Here is a 19,097-nt window from a genome sequence, read left to right as displayed (position 1 = left end):
TAAACGTTTTTATAAGGTCCCCTAGACACATTTTCCATGCCCTCTACGTGTGTATATACACATTTTTATACACACCTCTACTTGAGCATCACTCTATTATCCCCAAATCTTTAATGTTCCCCCTACACACGTGCAAACAGGCAAACACAGGCACTCCGTATTAAATATCACACTAAAAAAAAAAATAAAGGGGGGGGGAAGGGAAAATAGTAAAAGTTTACTCAACCCGCCACTTAAATACAAATTACGAAAACATAAAACTTAACTTATGAAGATTCAACAGCCATAAAAAAAGTAGCCTGCAAGAAATTGGAGGAGGATGGTAACAGAGACTTCAAAGGCACATGGCCAAGCAGAGCAATAAAAATTTATGGAGGATGTAATTATACCGCTCTGCAAACAGGCGATCGTAAATCTCCACGAATGGTTATTTTACAACTGGTGCAATAAGATTTCTACAAGACTTTGAGGTGCTACTTAGTATAAAGCAAAGCCACTTTAGTTCACTTACCCGTGCTTACATGGACTTTTTTCATCCAGGGGTAAACTACCGGCTCTTTGCAAGAGGAATTAGAAGGGCTTTGGTTCAGAGAGTTTTGGCTGCAGGAGGGTGGTGGGCTGGGGGTGACCGGCTCGCAGGGATGGTTTGGCTCAGAGAGGTGGCTCTGCAGTCCGGCCGGAGGATGGACATGACCCCGGGGGGATAACACCGCTGCTTGGTGGCCGGAGCTCTGACAGGACGAGTAGAGCTGCTCCTTGCAGGCTGACCGCGGCTGGTACATCGCTTCATGTTGGAAAGTGCTCTCTCGCCTCTGGCTGCTGTAATATTCCGGCGAGTGATTGGGAAGGTAATCGCTGTGGGAATACTCTTCACAGGGTGGGAACTTGGGGTCCACATAGTTGGAGTTGATCAAAAACGAGCTCATGGCCATTAATTTCTTAGAATTGCACACACGAAAAAAAAAATAATATATATATCTCTCCTAAAATTTATTCCTGTCCCCCCCTTTACTCGTTTTCCTGTTTCGTGAAACCCTCCTACTTACTGTCAAGTGAACAAAGTTGGAGTCCATGTGACAGCGCGGGCCAATGGCGAGGTGCCCTGCGATCCCCGGATAAGGAAATCTGCCCAGCCCGGGCTCTCCCGGGGCCCCGAGCATCCCCGGGGAGGCGGCCGGGGGCGCCCGTTCCCCTCCGGCCGCCCCCGGCCCCGGCGCCGCCGGGCCCCGCCGGCCCCGGGCTCCGCAGCGCCCCGTGGGCGAGAACCGGCCCCCCCCGCCCCCCCGGCCCACACCCCTCGGGGGTGTGTCCTGGCTCGGGGCGGGGGGGTGGGGGAACCCGGGGAAAGGGGGGGGGTAGGAAAAATAAAAATCCCCCCCCCAAAAGCAAAAAAAAAAATATTAAAGGAAAGGGTAAAAATGATTTTTCAGGGGGTTTGGGGCTGCGGGTCGCAGCCGCTGCCCCCGCACATGATCCATGGCGGTCCCTCCGGGTGGTGGTTGCATCTCATTCCGTGCTAAGGTGATACGGGAAGGGACATTGCGCCCCGAGCCTGGCAGAGATGAATAGGGCTTGTTTGGGATCGATAAGAAATTCATCAGCTAATTCGGGGTACCCGGTCTCCTAAATCACATTTAGCTGTGCTCTGAGATTGACTGTTTTCCCACGCACCGATGGAAAAAGGAGCCCGTCCTCCAAGCAAGAAATCAAGGACTTGATGAACAATTACAAAAGCGAATTAGCCCAAGTCCTAATGCATCTTCGCCTCGCCCTTCTTGTAATAAAGAGGCTTTAAAAGCCAGAGCAAACCAGCAGCCTTTCAAAAGCCACCCTTAATTCCTCAAATTCGTGCTTAAACCTAAAACGCGCAATAGGCTCCTCAAAAGCGGCAGGGAAAAAAGCAGTAATTTCTTTTTTTTTTTTTTCGGTGTCAGTGCTGAGATTACACAAACTAAAGCAATAGTGGGATCCTGGCTCTCAAATCGCAGTAATTACGCCCCTGACACGCACACACACACCCGCCTTTGCAGCTCAGATTTTATCTCGAAGTGATGATAAAGTTTATCGCAGGAGCGCTGGAGTTGAGCTAAGGTCAAATCCAAAGTATTTCTTTTTGGCTATAAACCGGTATTCCGGTTAAGACCTTGTTTTCACCCTTTTATTTAGGGTTCTGGGGGTGTGGGTGGCTTTTTTTTTTTTTTTTTAATGCCTTCTGGGATTGTGACCTGTAGTGTTTGTGTCAACTACATATTCCCCTAGATACGAATTTGTGACCCAACTTCCTTTACACAAATTCGGATCTACAGGGTACATATAGAAGACAGATGCATCCTCCTTGGTCAGAGATCTTCGCCTACCGCCATAATTATCTTCTGGGGAAAGGGGGCAGGGGTGTAAAGTTTTGTGACTCGAGAGATCAAGAATTAATCTAAAGATGGCTAAAAGATTCACTCTTCAGAGGCAAGACGATTAATTAAAGCACCAATTCAGTATCCGAATAGCTGATACTAGATTAGAAAAACTAGAACTTTTCTACCTTCTCATCCATACCTTATGCATTAGTGTGCTAAAAAAAAATCAGCTCCTGCACTGAATATGTAAGTATAGACGCACAACGAGACTCGAATCCAAATAATTGTCGTTTAAAAGCAAAATGCCTTATCTCCGTCCCCCTCCATCCTGAAACCCTCGTAATTATTCTCTGATACGCAGCGCAAAGATTTAATCCATTTTTCGTTCTTAGAGGTCAACCAAGGTTTGGGTTTATACGTGCGTGTGCGGATAAATTATAAAAAAAAAAGAAAGAAACAGATGAAAAGAAATACAGAATGTAAAGGCAGATGGGACGACAGGTTTTTTTTTTAATGACAGGCAATTCTTTTTACAACCCGAGAAAAAGATCAAAGGCGTTTCATTTCCGAAAAAGGGATATAAAGCAATAAAATATTCATACTGTCTAGGTAATGAACCTTCATTCGGAACTAATGAGGGTAGCATCATGTTGAGATTTCGTTTAAAATTACAGTTGCCCAAGAGATTAAAAGTATAGCATCCTCCCCCCCCCCTTTTTTTTTTTTTTTGTATTTCAAAAGGCAGAACATTTTTTGGTCAAGTATCTCCCGAATTAATTGCATTTAAATGCCACAGCAGAGCGGCTATGCGAGAAAAGCTGCCTTTCCTCTACATTAAAATTCCTAAGAAATCTCTTACATGTATTTCACAAACTCCTGCATTTCTTTCCACCAAAAATAGTTACGGCCAAGAGTAAATGTGCCATAGCTTTCCCGGACACACGGTGCCCCGAGATTTTTCAGGTACTTTAAGGTGAATAGTCGGTTTTCCTGCTAAAACGTATAATTCCCAGATAAACAGAAAAACGAAGGCATGTTTTAAGACATAAACCCAAATGTACCTAGGACAATCCCCAAACCATTTTACACGCCTAAGCAAAACCCAGCTTTCCAGCAAAAGCAGCAGAGCAAAGCGAAGGCGCCTTTTGCACAGAGCAGAGTTTCCCACCTCCACAAACCAGCACCTACACTTTGCTGGGGAGCAGACAGCAACTCTAAAATTTACCTTCCCCTCTAAAACCTGCCATAAAAATAAGAAGCCAAATCAAATCTGCTTGTACAACGTGTAGATGGATGCCATAAAATAATTCTACAGAACCAATCCCATTAGAGCTCTTTTTTTTCTCTCTTAAATTTTATTCCTCCTTTCCAATCCCTTCTCTGATTTATTTTATTGTATTTCCTCGCAGCCGGTACCGTAGCGATCTCCTAACCGAGGAAAGGAGTCTGAATAGAAATAACTAGGCCTATTCCGTATTTTTAACCCCCTCCCACATCCTTTAAAAAAAAAAAATCGGTTTTAATTTTCCTTCCCAATGACACAAGGGGTTTGGTGCCAGCAAACCAGCACCCCTAGCGTTTACCAGAAATCTTCCCCCCACCACACCTCCAAGAAATCTCCCCCTCACCGCCTCTGATCCCAAATTAAAGGCAGCCCCTCTCTGCCCCCCCCCCCCCCGCACACCTTTCTCCCTTTCTCTGGGAAACCGCCCCACATCGCGGAAGTTTCTCACAGCAAATTTCACTCGGGCTCTTTTCCATTTCAAAGCAACCTCAGTCAGGAAGGAAGGGGGGTCGTCTGGGTCCCCACGGCCTGTTCTTCCTTCCCCCCCCCGGGGGGCCGGCGGAGCCCCCAACCCTCCCCAAAAGCCTCCCCAAGGCACCTGCCAGCGCAGGGCGGCTCTTAAACCGCTCCTGATGCTGAACGCCTCTTTGGTCACCCCAAAAGAGGGGGCACTAAGTAGGGGGTGCCCCCCCACACCCCAGCCCGGCCGCACCGCCCAGGTGTAACGCCGACAGCGGTACCTACCTTAGCAAAACGTGGCTCCTCTCCTCGGAGTAATCCCCGAGGGGTTTAGGACTCTCCCTCAAAACTTGGTAAGGTTTTGCAGGCGGAATCCTATAGAAACCCCCTAACACCCCCCCCCGCCACCCCCCTCCCCAATCCAGCCTGGGCTATTCTGCTCTCTCTTCCCCGTGTTGCTTTTTCAATGAGATTATTTCTCGATAAGAACACTAATTTCTCTCTCTCTTCTTCTCTCTCTCTTTTTTCTATTTTTTTTTTTTTTGGTGGGGTTTGTTGGTGCCCCCTCCCCCGCTCCCCCAGTATAAACCACTATTGTCCTTAAAGGCGAGCGGAACTGCTCCTGGCAGCGCCAGGAGGCCCTCTGAGCATTTTGGGGTGGGAAACCCGCAAGTTTTGGTATTAATCTCATAGTTTGTCAGTCTTTGTTAAACAGCGAGGCGTGTCCGCAGCGCGGCGGCCGCCGAGAGCCGCGCTGACCCGCGGTTCACCCCGCGCCGCGCTCCCTCCGCGCCGCTCCGCGCCCTCCCCAGCCCCGCTCCGCGCTTTGATTTTAAGGTTCTTTTTTTTTTTCCCCCCGGATATATTTCCCCCTCTCTCGGAGATCTCGCTCTCGTTTCTAGCAGCAATGAAGATGGGGATTTTTTTCAATTTGTATTATTTTTTCCCCCTTCGGATGCGCAAACCGTTCGGGTTTGTGTATTAAACTGGAATTTCCGCACCCCCCCCCCCCCAACCTTCCCCTCCAGCAAACGGGCAGCGCTGGAGGTCTGAGGTGCTTCTTTAGGGCAGAACCGGCGCCTCGACAGCATCTGAGCTGTATAAATGTGCCGAGGGTGGCTGCAGGGTTAGGTGGAAATCAGCCCACACCTGTTTTGCAACAGGGAAACGAAGATTTAAGCCTTGCGTGGTTTCCCAGCCAGCCTTGTGTATCCTTTTCATTTCTAATAAAAAAAAATAAATCATATTATCACCTAAACCCCGTGAAGCAGCAAGCGAGGAGCGCTGGCAGGGACGGGGGGAGCGGAGCATCCCTGCGCGGATTCACCATTTATCTCCGCGTTTACACCACCAGCTCCAACCCCGCGTTTCTCTTCGCGATAAAGAGGTCATTTGGAGAGTAAATCGGGATTAAAAAGCTCATACAATTGATTGTCCGGCAAGGAGAAAAAAGGGAAAAAAAAAAAAAAGGAGAAGGAAAACCCAACCCTGAGTTGTGTTTGCTGCGCCTGGCTGGTAGTTAGGGACCCTCACCCCCGGCCAAGCCGAGTCCGCCCCGAGCAAGGGAGATAAATTAGAAATATCCTTGAAAATGATACCTTTAATTTCCTTCCTCTCTCCTCCCCTCCCTCCCTCGCTCGCTCTCCCTCCTTACATCTCTCCAAATGAACCCACTTCAAATGAACACGCAGCCTCGCGTCCCTAAATTGAAAGTTAAACGTTGTGATGTAGGAGTGAATATTATAAGGAAAGTTGGGACGTGTTTGTGGGTTGGGTGGGTTTTTTTTTTTTATTGCCGTGAAATTATACCTGCTTGTTTTAATATCCCGAAAACAAATGGCCTTTATTATCCATTACCTGTTCTATAAACCTGGAGTAGAAATGACTGTTCTAGAGAGATAAGTATAGTAATTACAAGGGCGAAGAGATGGATCACCCAAGTTACAACTAAACGGTAGCCCTTATATAGTGATATTTTATAAATACCAAGCAAATTCATGGCAATTAATTAAACCCGAGCCTTATCACGCGAAGCAAAACGCTTTACGTTCTCTTGAATTTCACCTACTCCATGAATATATCCGCATCGGGAAAGCAAATGGATTTTCCAGAATGCCTTTCCCAGGGCTCTAATATTCTCTCTTTCTCTTCCAAGAAAAATGACCCTTGTTATAATTATTTAGTCACTGAAAATATTTAAAAGCCGAGGGGGGAAAAAGGCAAATTTGCAGGGCTCTTTTTTTTTCTTTTTTTTTTCCTTTCTTTCTTTTTTTTTTTTTTCAGAAGAGTTTGCCTTGCTACGACTGTTTGCTTAAGAAGCCATTGAAAAGATCTTCCCCAGTCCCAGTGCAAATAATATTTAGAGTTTGGAGGGTTCAAAGTCTGGCAGTGCAGAAATAACTTTGAAATGCCAAGGGAAATATTTATTATATCAGTTCATTAAACTGTTGCAATGACCAGAGTGGAGTCACATTTCAAGCAAGAAATATAAAACATTTCATTCAAATTCCGATGGAAAGCGTGCTGCAAAACAAAATTAGCTACTTTAACCGGACCGAGCGACGAAACGGGTACTTAAAAGCGCCTTTAAACACATACATTGAATTTTTTAAAGCCATCAGTCCATTGATTTTGCCTATATATCATTAGTCTAGATTTCCTACGATTAAGGTAGAAATGCAAACAGTAAATCATGGACGTTATTTCGTGTATTTCTTTTATTTTTTTGGATGAGTATTTGCACTCATACCGAGTACGTATTAAAAAATGTTTGGCGCTGGGGCTGCGGCGCCCGGGGGAGGCGGGAGACAGGCACCTCTCCAAGGGTTTTGGAAGTGTTTCCAAGTAAAGATGTTAGAACACATTTTCACCAACCGTGTCAGACTTTTTTTTTTTTTTTCTGTATAATTTAAACCCTATCCAAACAAAATTGACGCTGGAATGAAAATTATTTTTTAACTGCTCGCGTTAATATCCTAGAGGGACCTCCACGTAATTGGATTTAATAAATGCATTTCCCCCTATATTCTGTTAATTCGACTCCAAATAGCGTTTCAGGGGTTATCTTAGAAAAATACTAAGAAGTCGCTCGGCGTTTCCTCACGGGAGACCCAAATCAATCTACCTTATTTTCTACCGACATCCCACCCCAAATCCTGCAGCTCCCCCCCCCCGCCCCCCGGCTTGTGGCTGAAGGTCGCTCCCACCTCACTATCATCTTCTCCCATCTCTACCCATAAGCAGAGACTCTTCCTCCCACCTCGCTCCCCTCCCCGCTTTCTTTCTCTCTCTCCCTCACTCTCTTTTTTTTTTTTCCCCCCTGACATCAGTCTATCAGGGTTATACACAAGACTGAGTCACGCACAGCGTAAACTTTTGACCCTCAACTTTTTGACCCCTCGAGCTATAATGCTGTACTAACAAGCCCCCCAAGACCAGAGTTACCGTCTACGTCTCTAGAAACTAATGCAGTGCTGATTTCCCTATTTTATTTTACTTCAAAAAGAAAAGGGGGGAAAAAAAATCTACATTTCTTCGTGATTTTTTTTTTCCCCAGGGGAGAACAACAAATCAGAGCTTTGCAAACATTAGATCTTTATCTCCGGATCACCCATTACAGTCTTAGACAGCTGAATTTTTTTCCCTTTGCCCCCCCTCTTTTATATTTAAAAGAACAGGAGGGAAGGGAAAAAGCCTTAAACCACAGCTGCATTGCGTTATTTGTCTTTTATTTGGGATTTCACCTAGGTGAGTTGTTGACTGCAGTAATTAGCCTGCTCTGATTATTTTTTTCCCCTTTTTTTGGGGGGGGGGGGGGAGGGGGGTGTGAAGAGGGAGGTATTCTATGATTATTTTTGGAGCACCGGAGGGCTCGGCGACGAGCAGCAGCGGGGCCGCCCGGGGGGAGCCGGAGCCCGGCGGGATGCGGAGCTGCGGGGTGGCCGGTCCCGCTCCAGCCCGGCCCGGCTCGGCCCGTCCCTGCTGGCAGTGAACTTGGTCTGAAGCGAGCTCTGCTGGCTGCTTGGGGACGTTACAGGCGAGGCGGCTGCGCGAATCCCCCTGCCCGGGGTCTCCTGTTCCCCCCCGCTCCATCCCAAATTCCCCCCTCCCTCCCCGGTTTTGCAAAGTCTCCCTACATAAACAGAACCCTGATTTGCCACCAAACAAACGTCCTTTACACAAAATCCCAGCGCTGTAATTTGTTTTGACTTGAAGGGTATATATATATATATATATGTATGTGTATATATACATACACATACATACACATGTTAAAAAGAGATAAATCAAAGGGAAAAAACCCCTCGTACTAGTCTTATTCTTTCAACGCTCGCTGTCAAAATAGTTTCTTTTTAAAGCTATTTAGGGTAACAGAACACGGAAAAACTATGCCGGGTGGACACCTCTCGAGTTAAGTTATCAACCTCCTTCCAAATACCATTTATTTAACATTAGGAAAGAATGGGAAAAATCAGCTCAGACACCGAAATAGCCACGCTCTGAAAGAAAATTTCATTCTTAAATCCATTCTAGGACTGGAAAGAGGCCCTCAGAGGAGGAGCTAAACCCCATAAAAGTCTTTTTCGGGTTCCCTAATTGAGGAGAGACCTTTATCGAGAGGATTTTAAATAATCCCGTCAGCTCCTTCCCTTCAGGTCGGACGTGTAAATAAAAAAAAGGAAGAGGTTGGGGCTGGGGGAAAGAAAGAGCAATTTCTCAGCCTGAAATTCAACTGTGGGGGAGGGAAAGGGGTTTGGGGAGTGGAGCTGGAGGGAAGGGGCTGGTTTCCTTCGAGAGCTTTCCCTTCTTGGGGAGGTCATGGGGTATGTGTGTAGGCTGGAGTAATTTACAGGACTACTGCAAATAAATAGGTGAATAATCGGATTCTTCCTTTAAATAGAAGGAAATGCAAGAATTACAGCCCGAGCAGTGCAATTTCTAGTCCCTGCCGCCAGCCCATCCCCGCCAAGGCAGATAAGGAGCCACAGCCTCCCAACCTTCATTTTTGTGGCCAACGGGTAAAAAAAAAAAAAAAAAAAAAAAAATCCCTTTGGCTTCTCAAAAGCATGATTATCGTATTGTTGGTGTGTGTCTGTATTGGAGCAATATGAACCACATCCAGTCCTCCAGCCCTCCCCCTCTTTTACTGCCAGTCACCAACACCCGGGCAGTGGGACTTGGTAAATTAAAAAAAAAAAAAAAAAAAAAAAAAAAGAGGGGGGAGGAAAGAAAGAAAAAAACCCAACCCTGGAGCTTATGTTTTCCTTAAAAAGGTGACCCGGCAGCCCCCGGGGTCCGTGTTGTGTTGTGATACGATGCTCACCCTCTCCTCCGAGAGAGGAGCCGGGGCTGTACAAGTCTGCTGACCTCGGAATGATCCCTCTTGCCTATGAATTATTGATGAGATATGAGCTCTGATTTCTCTTTTCAGTATGCAAACCCCATTATACTGTTAAAATGGCGATTTAATCGTTTAGAATAGCTTCGCTTTTTTCCAACTCATTTGTGCCCCTTCCTTTTCATTTAATTCTCTTAATTAAATCCTTTAACAGATTTTAATCACTTTTTGTTGAATAAAATAAGACATCATACACATCTGTAACTAGGTTACCTTGGCGAAGTTTGTTTTTGGTGGGGTTTCTTTGTTTTGGTTTTGTTTTTAGTTTGGTCTGCTTGCTGTCTTGGTTGAATTTTTAGAACCTGAGTGGGAGGAAATTTTATTTTGTGTTACACCGTAGTCAGTGAGCAAAGAAGGTCTAAAATGCACAAACTCTTTAAAAAATCCTTAAAAAAAAAAAAAAGATAAATAAAGCCATGACATTCAAGATGGCCTGACAACGGCATTGCAACACCGAGCTGCCTCTTGCATTGAAGCGCTCCCCAAACCTCTCTGTGCTGCTCACATTTTCCCTCCCATTTATTGCTGAACGAACCTGGAACCAAATGGCTATTTATGGGTGAAGTTTCATCTTTTTCGCCCCTCAGCAGCAGCCTGGGCATGGGGGTCCCACGCCCGCCCTGGCACAGGGCCCTGAGGGGGTGCCCCAAAAGCCAGCTTGAAGGGGGCTATAATTAATACAGATGCTGAGCTCGGCTCTTCCAGTCTGTGGAGCCTGGGCTGGCTCTTGGGTGGGAAATAACTGCCTTTGGGTTTGGGCTTTTTTTTCCTTCCATAGTACCAGCAAGGTTTAGATGCTGTTTACTAAACGAAATAGGAAACCTTCAGGGACGGGGAGAGGCTAAAGTGACATGACGGGGGCGGGGAACAAAAGGGCAAAAGTGGTTATTGTTGCACCCATTTTTAGTAAGTGAGAGATGCTGTGAGCCAGGTGAGGTCAAGGGGAGGCTCCTCTAGGCTGTGGTAGACTTTGCATTTTTGGGGCAAACAGCCCCCATCTACCCAGGCCATCACCAGGCTCAGTTTTGGAGAGTCTTTAAATCAGAGGCTTTCCCCATCTGTACCCAGAGTCGTGGCATAAAGGTCTGTGCAACTACAGGTTAAAAAAAAAAAACAACCCACAACTTTCCTTCCTAAGCAGTAATCATGTCCTAGAGATTCTCCTTATTCTTAGACCCAATATTAAAGCATTTTGTATTTATTCTGTCTTCTACAGCTACAGAAGAACTAATTGTCCCATGTCTGATGTATGCCATTAAAGTGAGAGAAACGATGAAAAATGCAAAGGAAAATCCCCGCCTACCTGCACGGTCAGAGCTCCATTTTCCTGTTTACTCTCCTTATACTTCCTTTTCACCAGCAACAGGGAGATTTTTTTTTTTTTCTTTCTTTCTTTAAAGGATGGAGGGGGGAAGCCTGTGCTAAGCCTGTGACCCCTTCCAGGCTGTAAAATGGTAGACAATGATACCTCCTTATGCCTCACAGGAAGCTGGAGGTTAACACCATGTAAGGAAAAAGAAAAATCCCCAAGTAACCCCCCCCCCAAAATCCAGGTTGTAAAAAAAAAACCCCCAAACCCAACCAAAAAAAACCATGCTACATGATGCAAGTAGAAAGCAGATCTCGTGGGCAGGGAGGACGCGGTTTCTTGTGAGCAATGGAAAGGAGAGGGAAGCATATTATTATGCCAGCAACAAAATCCAGTCCCTGCTCCTTTGCTGTGACACAGGCCTGGTGCCATCCCTGTGTGGAGGATGCTCAAATCAAGGGGGTGGCACAGGGTTGTTACCTGTTGTCACCCATACAGGCATCTCCTCCTTGCTGCAATGTCCTGTACCTAAACTGCGTTGCAAATTCCCCTGGGTCTGGCTATCTTGATCTGCTTTTTTTTTTTCCCCTTGAAATAACATATTGCATACACCAAGATATTAGGAATGGTGGTACTTATGAAAAAAAACCCCAAACCTTGTGCCTCCTGTGATCTGAATGAATTTGGAAGCAAAGTTTGCCCTGGACTATATAAAAAATGAGTATCTTTGAGTCAGGATTGGATAGTGATGCAGATGATGGATAGGGAAGAGGTGGGTGGATGGATGGATAGATCTATGGATATATGGATGGATTAATATATTTTGGAAACACAGTGTCTATGGGTACATGTGTGCATTGAACATATTTTCAAACATACATTAAGGCGAAGGGATGACACTTTTCTTGCCTGGATCGCTCGTTATCATTTGAATCAGGAGAAATTATTTCTAGCCGCCAGTACAGATCAGAAAGGTAAAGAATTCGCAGGCCATCACTTGATCTAACCCCGACACGATCACACACCTCTCCCCACATCCCCTCTCCTCCAAACGTTTCTAACCCCGTGTAGACAAATCGCCTGCAGCCTGTCGTGTTTGTGCGGCTAAATTCACCTTTAAAGACCATTCCATTGAAGCCCTTTAGGATCCCGTAAAATATCTTTATTATCAACTGAAAAGCAGGCGTCCAGCTTGCTAAAAGATTAGGGAGAGGCTGTTCAGCATAAAACCAGTCTGCTGAATAGGAAAGGCTCCGGGCACCCTGCTTCCCTTCCTTGAATTTCCAGCTTTTGCATTTGTGTTTACAGGTTTTCAGAGCAGAGGTTTTTCAGGATTGCACTGGCCACCCTCTGACTGCTCAGGGAGAAGCCAGAAGTTCAAATGATGATAGCAAAGATATTAGGAGACACATGGAGCAGGACAGGAAAAACAGCCCAAGGAAGGAAAAGCAATCTCCAAAGTGTGCTAAAGGGGGACATTCTGCTTTGTGTAAAAGAGACGGACATGTGTCCACCAAATGTTGTCTTACCGTAAAAAGGAGGGGGGGAAAAAAAAAAAAAAGGAGCTTGTGACTGCTCCAAATTCTAGAAAAACCCCACCCCCACCCCCGCCCCCCGTACCTCCGCTTTGAACTTTTTTTTAATTATTATTATTATTATTTAAGGAACGAGGGGAGGGGGGATAGATGGGAGTTGGTTCAGGTATGGACGAAGTGTCCCCCCACCTCTGCTGCAGATGTGGCGACTGAGATTAAAAAAAAAACAAACAACACAACAACCAAAAAACAAAAACCCAAGCAGCCTCTCCAGGGTTTTTTTTGTTGCTCTGTTTTGCTTCTATCTGCTTTATTTTGCTGTATTTTGCTCTATCTGCGCGGCCGCGGAGCCGGAGCCTCCGGCCGGGGCCACCTGCCCGCCCCACCCGGGAGCGGGGGGACGCAGCCCCCGCCGCAGCCCCTCGCCCCCCAGCCACGGCAGGCTCTGCTCTCTGCCCTTCCCCGCTAACTTGTTTATTTTCCCAAAGAAAAAGGCTGCTGCCTGCCTTTTCCAGAACGATGTTACCCTTAGAGAGGGAGAAGGAAATCTGTGAGGTATCGGTGGGTTCAATAAGGTTTGGAGGGTCCGTATGCAAACTGCAGCCTCTCTGATTATTTTTCTGTAGCACTTCAAGACAGGCTGGAGACATAACAGCGGTCATTCAGTGTCTCCATATGGTAGAAACGAACTACGGAAATATGAGGACACTCGTTCGTATTATTGGGGGAGAAAAAAAACCCAACCCAACCCGAAACCCAACAGAAAAAAAAAGTAAAAGGGGGGGGGGAAAGCAAGCCCTGGGGCAAAAACCCCCAGTCTCTACACAGGCCGAAAGAAAAAACAGAAAAGTGCACACATTTTTTTGGCAAGCAGGTGAAAATAATTAAAATCAAAAGGTGTTAACAACCTGAAGAGCACAGACAGAATATAGCTAATTAAAATGCAAAGGCATGGGCCCGATTTGTGGCTATTTGCGAGCAGTACAAACCACACCGAATCACCTCCAATAAACGAGCAAGAGTCTTTTTACATGGCGAAGGACAAAAACCAACTTTGTCTGAAGTACACATGTCCCCCGGCAAAGACAGGATGGAGTTTGCCTTGCGATGATAATGAATCTTTACAGATTCTCTATTTCTCCCGCTTCCACAAAGTTTACTTGCGGGCCTCGAAGCTGTGATGGAAATGTAATGCAATTCCAGCTCTCGGGAGGGTAAGAATTAGGACCTTCCAAAAGTGAGAAATAAAGCTCTGAAAGAGAGACAGACCCTCTTTCCTCCCCGCTCAGCCTTTAGCCATATCAACCCTTTAAAATAGTTTAAGCAGATAATATTTCAGAACTTACTTTCAGGACTCCAGTCTATTGGCTCTCTGGACTGAAAACTGGACCCGCAAAACATGTTCCCTGCAATTGCAACGTTTATCTCATCTGGAAAAGTGCTCACCCATTGCTGCCCCTTACAAGCCAAACCAAGCAGTTAAAGTGTCACTTAACATTCTAGAGAATGTGAAATATATTGTACATTGTCAACTCCCCAAAACCATAAAACTAACTTTATGGACCTCACGTGACTTTTGAGAGCCAGTGAGGGGTATCTGTCTGAGGTCTGGGCGATTTTTACGATCTAACTTCTAGATAAAACCCTATCCATTTGACATCTAAATGTCATACCCACTTTTGGCATAGTTTGCTATTGGTAAAAAAAAAAAAAAAAAAGGAAAAAAGAAAAAAGAAAAAGAAAAGAAAAAATATCAAGGGAAGGCGAGCAAATGGTTTGGGATCTGACAGTCCACTTCACATCCCTCTCAAAATCACTTAAGAAGTACCTAAACAGTGGGAGATTAAGTTTGGTAAGTTTTAAGCTCCAACTTTACTTGCTACGAACAAAAAGCCTAAGCTGTATTGTAGAGATGTCGGTGGCGTTTTGCCAAATCGAGCGACTTTAAACCGGAGTATCTCGTGCCTTGTTAGATTCCCTAGGTAGCGAAATGGCAACATTTGCCATCTTTGATGATGTTAAATTATCTGCAGCCAAAATGACTCGTTGTAGTGTCAGTAGTTACAGAGCTGTGAGCTGTTATTTACATGTTGAGCCAGAGACTAGGAGGTAAAAGCAGTAAGCACAATAAACCGAGGACGAGAGGCAGCGAGAGAGTCCAGCTTAGCACAGAAATGTATTATATATATACATGTTAGATATATATAATAAATATATCTATACAAACACACAGATCTGTAATTCTATAGAACACAGTTTTACGTGGACATCGATGTGGATATAAATACCTCTGGCTTTGAAAGTGTGCGTCGTGTGTAGCTATATCTGACAATTCCTGAAATGCACGTAAATCTGCCGGGGAAGCGTTTATACCGTGTTATTGCAACTTGAAGTACTTGAAACCAGTTTGTCCGATACGGTGGCGTGTGGGGGGGTGTCTGTGTTGTTTTGGGGGAGACGGCGTTTGGGGCAGTGAGGAGGGTTGTGTTTTATTCCCGTGCGGTGCCAGAAGGGTATTTGATGTGAGTATTTGATGGTTCTGAGCTCCCAAGGAGCTGCCCAGGAGAGGCTGCAGCTCTGCTGAGAGCTCCCAGCACAGGCTCAGCTCCATGCCAGGCATCTCTCCGGCTTTAGCATGTGCTGCAAATCTCAGAGGTTCTGTAAAAAGTGCAACTGGGAGCCTTTGTGAATAGGAGAAACGTTTATTTGACTTCAAGTAAAGCTACAAACAAATACAAAAAGCTTATTGGCAAAGTACTAACAGGCAGCTAGACATGACAGATGCCATTTTTACACATAACATTGCATTCACTCTGCCCACTACAAACCGTCTATTAGTCACATCAGAAATATTTCTAGTATTTACAAACATTAGAGCACTCTATTGTTGGTCCGATTTTATACATTATTTTTTTTCATAGTGAAGTTTACCCACGTCTAAGAGTACGTCTCGGAATTAGCCTGGGACTAGAAATCCTGGCCTGAAGTTTGAACTAAAACACAGACTGGACAATTTTAAGACAGAAAGATACAGAGCTTTTTCTTTTTTTTTTCTTTTCTTTTTTCTTTTTTTTTTTACATTTTTGTTTGGTTTTTTAGATTTTTTTTCTGCGACTGTAGTGCAGGAACCCCCGATTTTAGCTTAGGCAGAGAAGAACTCACCCAAAAGCAGTAAACTCAGGAAAGGGGAAAAAAACCCAACAAATAAACAAACAATCGTATCTGTTCTCAATTTATAAATAAGTTATAACATTTAAAGGGCTCACATAAAACATGCTAGCTTTCCAGAAAGCATCAAGAGAGCACGGACACATACATTTATAAGAACAACAAGAGCATGAGGAGCATCTGGAAATAAAATTTAATTAAATTTTTTTTTTTTTAAAAAGAACAAACAACCGAAACACGACATGAACTCAGTCCTGGGATAACGGTACCATACGCGTTGTTTTAGAATATCAACAACATGCCGAAAAGAAGGTGCCTCACTGTACAGTACTCCGAAACTAAGATCTGCGGCGCTTTATTTATTTATTTACGTATTTCTTTCTCGTCTCCTCTTCTTTCCTCGATATTCCTCCTCTAGAATTTATGGCTGAAAGGCGCTGCCCGCCGAGGCTAAGCTCATGCTTTTCAGTTTATTATCCTTCTTCCATTTCATCCTCCTGTTCTGGAACCAGATTTTGATCTGGCGCTCGGAGAGGCAGAGAGCGTGAGCGATCTCTATTCTCCTCCTGCGGGTGAGATATCTATTGAAGTGGAATTCCTTTTCCAACTCCAGGGTCTGGTAGCGAGTGTACGCTGTCCTCGCCCTCTTACCGTCTGGTCCAGTCATGTCTGAATAACACGGACAACAGCGGGGTTGGGGTTTTTGCTTTCTGCTAGGATTTTTGTTATCCTTAAGGCTATTTTTTTTTTTTTAATACCGAGGTAAAATATTCGCCGCCTTTGAGCAGCTAGGAAAGCTGCTTATTCCCCAAATAACAGCTCCCCCCCCTTTCTCGCACACCCCCAGACACGTGTAAAAACCCCCCACCCTTGGCCCCTCTAGAACCGACATTTGCAACTCAATATTCATAATTTAACTGGAGAAGCGAGATCTTGAAATCTCCCTTTTTCTGCCTCTGCCTGGGTGTTTCTGGGTCTGTTTGCAGGGGCATCTGGTTTAATGCTGCTTTCTTTTCTCCAGGAGAAAACCGGGGCGGGGGGGGGGGGGGGCTCGCTATTCCCCTTGTATCTCCTCGCAGTTTTGGTTTTGTCAAGAGCAGATTGTCAAGAATACACTCAGCAAAATAAGAGTAGGAAAGACTGAGAGACCCATCTGTGCCTATAATGCCATTTTAATGGTCAATTCTTTCCTTTCGTCTCCCCCCCCAGGACTCCCCCCTTCCCTCAATTTTTAAATTACCTTCTCCCACCATCCACATAGAGCTAAGGGCTTGAAATAAGCGCGTATTTCGCGACAAGAATAGCGAAACTAAAATAAAATCGCCCCCCCTCCAGGCGCCAGAGGCAGCTTTAAAGCAGCGATCAGAGCGAGAAATACAAAAGCAATAAATAGCTGCGTTTCTGATCAAAGCGCCTCCACCGAATAAAAGGAAGGAGAGAAAAAAAGGAGTGGGGGGTGGGTGGGGAGGGAAAAGGGGGGGAAAAACACAAGAGAAAAAGAGAGGAGTGTGCGAAAATAAACAACAACAACGACAACGACGGAAAAAGAAGTAGCTGTACCATGGCTAATGTGAAGTTTCCTCATCCAAGGGAATATCTGAGGTGCCTGCCCTTCTGTTGCTGCGGTGGAGGTTGCGATGGGCTCTGCCTGCGCTCGGGGGATGCTGCTGCTTATTGGAGTGCCCTCGTCGGCTCCCGAGGACGCGCTGGTCTCGTCTAGTTCTGTGAAATTTGTGTTGGTGGTGCTGGCAGAAGTAGCTTGGTCGGAGGGGGACGGGGCGGGTTTGCCTCCGTGGCTCTCGCTGTTGGAGCAGGGAAGGGAGTCGGGAGAAGATAAGGAGCAGCTAGACGCCTGTCTAAACCTGCTCTCCTGAGCTGGAGAAGGGAAACCGCGGGAGCTCTCCCCCACAGCCCCAAAGTGACTAGAGGAGGCTGAGCGGTTGATGCTAAGGTCCATCCCATTGTAGTTGTAGCCATAAGAGCTGGAATGCATGGTGCTTGAATCTCTGTAAGAACCGTTCATGGAACTGCTGGTCCCATAATTTAGTAACTGATAGTCGGGGCCATTTGGGTAGCGCCCTGAGAACGAGTTTACAAAGTAAGAGCTCATTTGGGTTATTTTGGAGGGCTTGATTTGTGGCTCGTGGTCGTTATAACCCTGTGCTTGACGATTTATGATGTATTAATGAATTATAGCAATGCACTGTACTTCGTTTTTGCTATGTATGCGGCCAAATATGGGGGGAGGGTGGGGGTGCGTTTGGGAATCACGTGCTTTTGTTGACCAGTCGTAAATTCTCACTGATGACCTCAAGAGGTAATTCATGCTCTATGGTTACAAATAATGACGATCGCGGAGTCGTTTAGGCCCAAGTCGGTGCGCGGCGCCCCAAATCCCCGGGCGCGCCGGCGCCGCGCTCGCCCCCCACCTTGGCGGAGCGCGCCACCTGCCGGCCGCGCGGGGGCGACGCACCGCACCCGGGGGGGGGGCCCGCACCCCCAAACCCACCCCCGCCGGCCTCTGCTCCGCATCCCCCCCCCTCTTTTATTTTCCTTTTCCTTCCTAAAAATCAACGCAGATATGAAAAGGAGGGGGGGAATCCTGCCGCGGCTCGCGTGTCCGCGATCCCCGCGTGGGTCTTCTCGCCCAGCTCCTTTTCTTTATTAAACTCTTAATTTCTTCCTTTGTAAGATCGCCGGGGAAGTTTGAGAGGCAGCGAGGGATGAGGTGTCGGGTCGCTGTGAGGCCGGGCAGTCTTCTCTTTTAATATTGGAAGTGGGGGGAGTAAGGCGAAGCTGCTACGGGGGCGGAGGGGGGAGCGTGGCTGCTTGAGTTTATTTCGCGTGGTTATGGTCAGAAAAGTCGAGGTTTCTTGCACGCTGAGTGTGGAGCCAGCGATGCGGTCACACCTGAATTCTGGAGGGGGGAAAAAAAGGGGGGGGGGGGGGATAGTGGGGGAAGGAATAAAGGAAAAGAAGGGAAAGTCCAGCCGGTGGAACTGGTTGACAACGTTGCTTTTAGGATATTCTTGTTCCTGAGCGTTTCGCGTCCTCTTTGAACACAGCATTGTGCTACGTGTTTTTTCCTTTCCATTTGCTAACCTGCAAGGAATATTGGGGAGCAAAAGCACTCTGAAATTGGTAAAAACGTTGTGAAAGAGCTGTGCTTTGTTAAGCATTACTTTCTCTCTTTTTTTTTCTTCTTTTTTCTCTCTCCTTTTTTTTTTTTTTTTTTCCAAGGCAGTTTAGGAATTTCATATGCTTGTCTGCAACTCATTGGAAATTATGCGCCATATTGAAAGTGACATATAATTATAATAATTACGGGCAATGAAAAGCGTGGCAATAATAGTAAATGTCCTACAGCTGTGAAGCTTCTGCATGAATTGATTTTAAAAGTGACTGACATTAAACCAGCTTGTGGCATGGGGGAATGCATTCATACATAGGTATTTCTTGTGGGTAGTGGGGAATGGGGATGGGAGGCAGGAGATACTGTTTCATCGCGTTTTCCCCCTGTGAAGCTGCAGAAAACGGTATCCGAAATAGGCTGGGCTTGTCGCTTGCTTCCAGTCCTAAATCCCCAGCAGAA

General features: G+C 45.9%; 3 protein-coding genes across 9 annotated transcripts in view; all 3 read right to left on the bottom strand.

The window, feature by feature from the left end:
- The window catches only part of HOXB3 (homeobox B3), a 42,194-nt gene extending 28,373 nt beyond the window's left edge, over positions 1-13,821 (bottom strand). For all 4 annotated transcript variants that reach the window (XM_054801125.1, XM_054801123.1, XM_054801126.1 and 1 more), the window contains exon 1: positions 13,684-13,821. The gene's annotated coding sequence lies outside the window, so the exon portion shown is untranslated. The remainder of the gene's footprint in view (positions 1-13,683) is intronic.
- Positions 1-19,097, bottom strand: part of HOXB4 (homeobox B4) — a 31,010-nt gene that overhangs the window by 1,254 nt on the left and 10,659 nt on the right. Inside the window, exons 1-2 of one of the 4 annotated variants that reach the window (XM_054801138.1) lie at positions 13,684-13,809; positions 512-938 (exon numbers count right to left, since the gene is read on the bottom strand). In XM_054801138.1, coding sequence (XP_054657113.1) covers positions 512-932 — 421 coding nt within the window. In that variant the 5' untranslated portion in view covers positions 933-938; positions 13,684-13,809. Of the gene's footprint in view, positions 1-511; positions 939-1,046; positions 1,283-4,380; positions 4,437-13,683; positions 13,810-19,097 lie in introns of those variants that run through there. The other 3 variants (XM_054801139.1, XM_054801137.1, XM_054801136.1) reach the window with 3 other exon arrangements.
- On the bottom strand, positions 15,020-17,808 carry HOXB5 (homeobox B5). The gene is made up of 2 exons (XM_054801140.1): positions 17,066-17,808; positions 15,020-16,174 (listed from the first exon to the last, which is right to left on the bottom strand). The coding sequence occupies exons 1-2, from the start codon at positions 17,613-17,615 to the stop codon at positions 15,927-15,929; spliced, it is 798 nt and encodes a 265-aa protein (XP_054657115.1). The 5' UTR covers positions 17,616-17,808; the 3' UTR covers positions 15,020-15,926.

Source organism: Grus americana, chromosome 22 (genome assembly GCF_028858705.1).
Source record: "Grus americana isolate bGruAme1 chromosome 22, bGruAme1.mat, whole genome shotgun sequence".
Classification (NCBI taxonomy): Eukaryota; Metazoa; Chordata; class Aves; order Gruiformes; family Gruidae; genus Grus; species Grus americana.
This window is presented reverse-complemented; position numbering and strand designations above follow the sequence as displayed.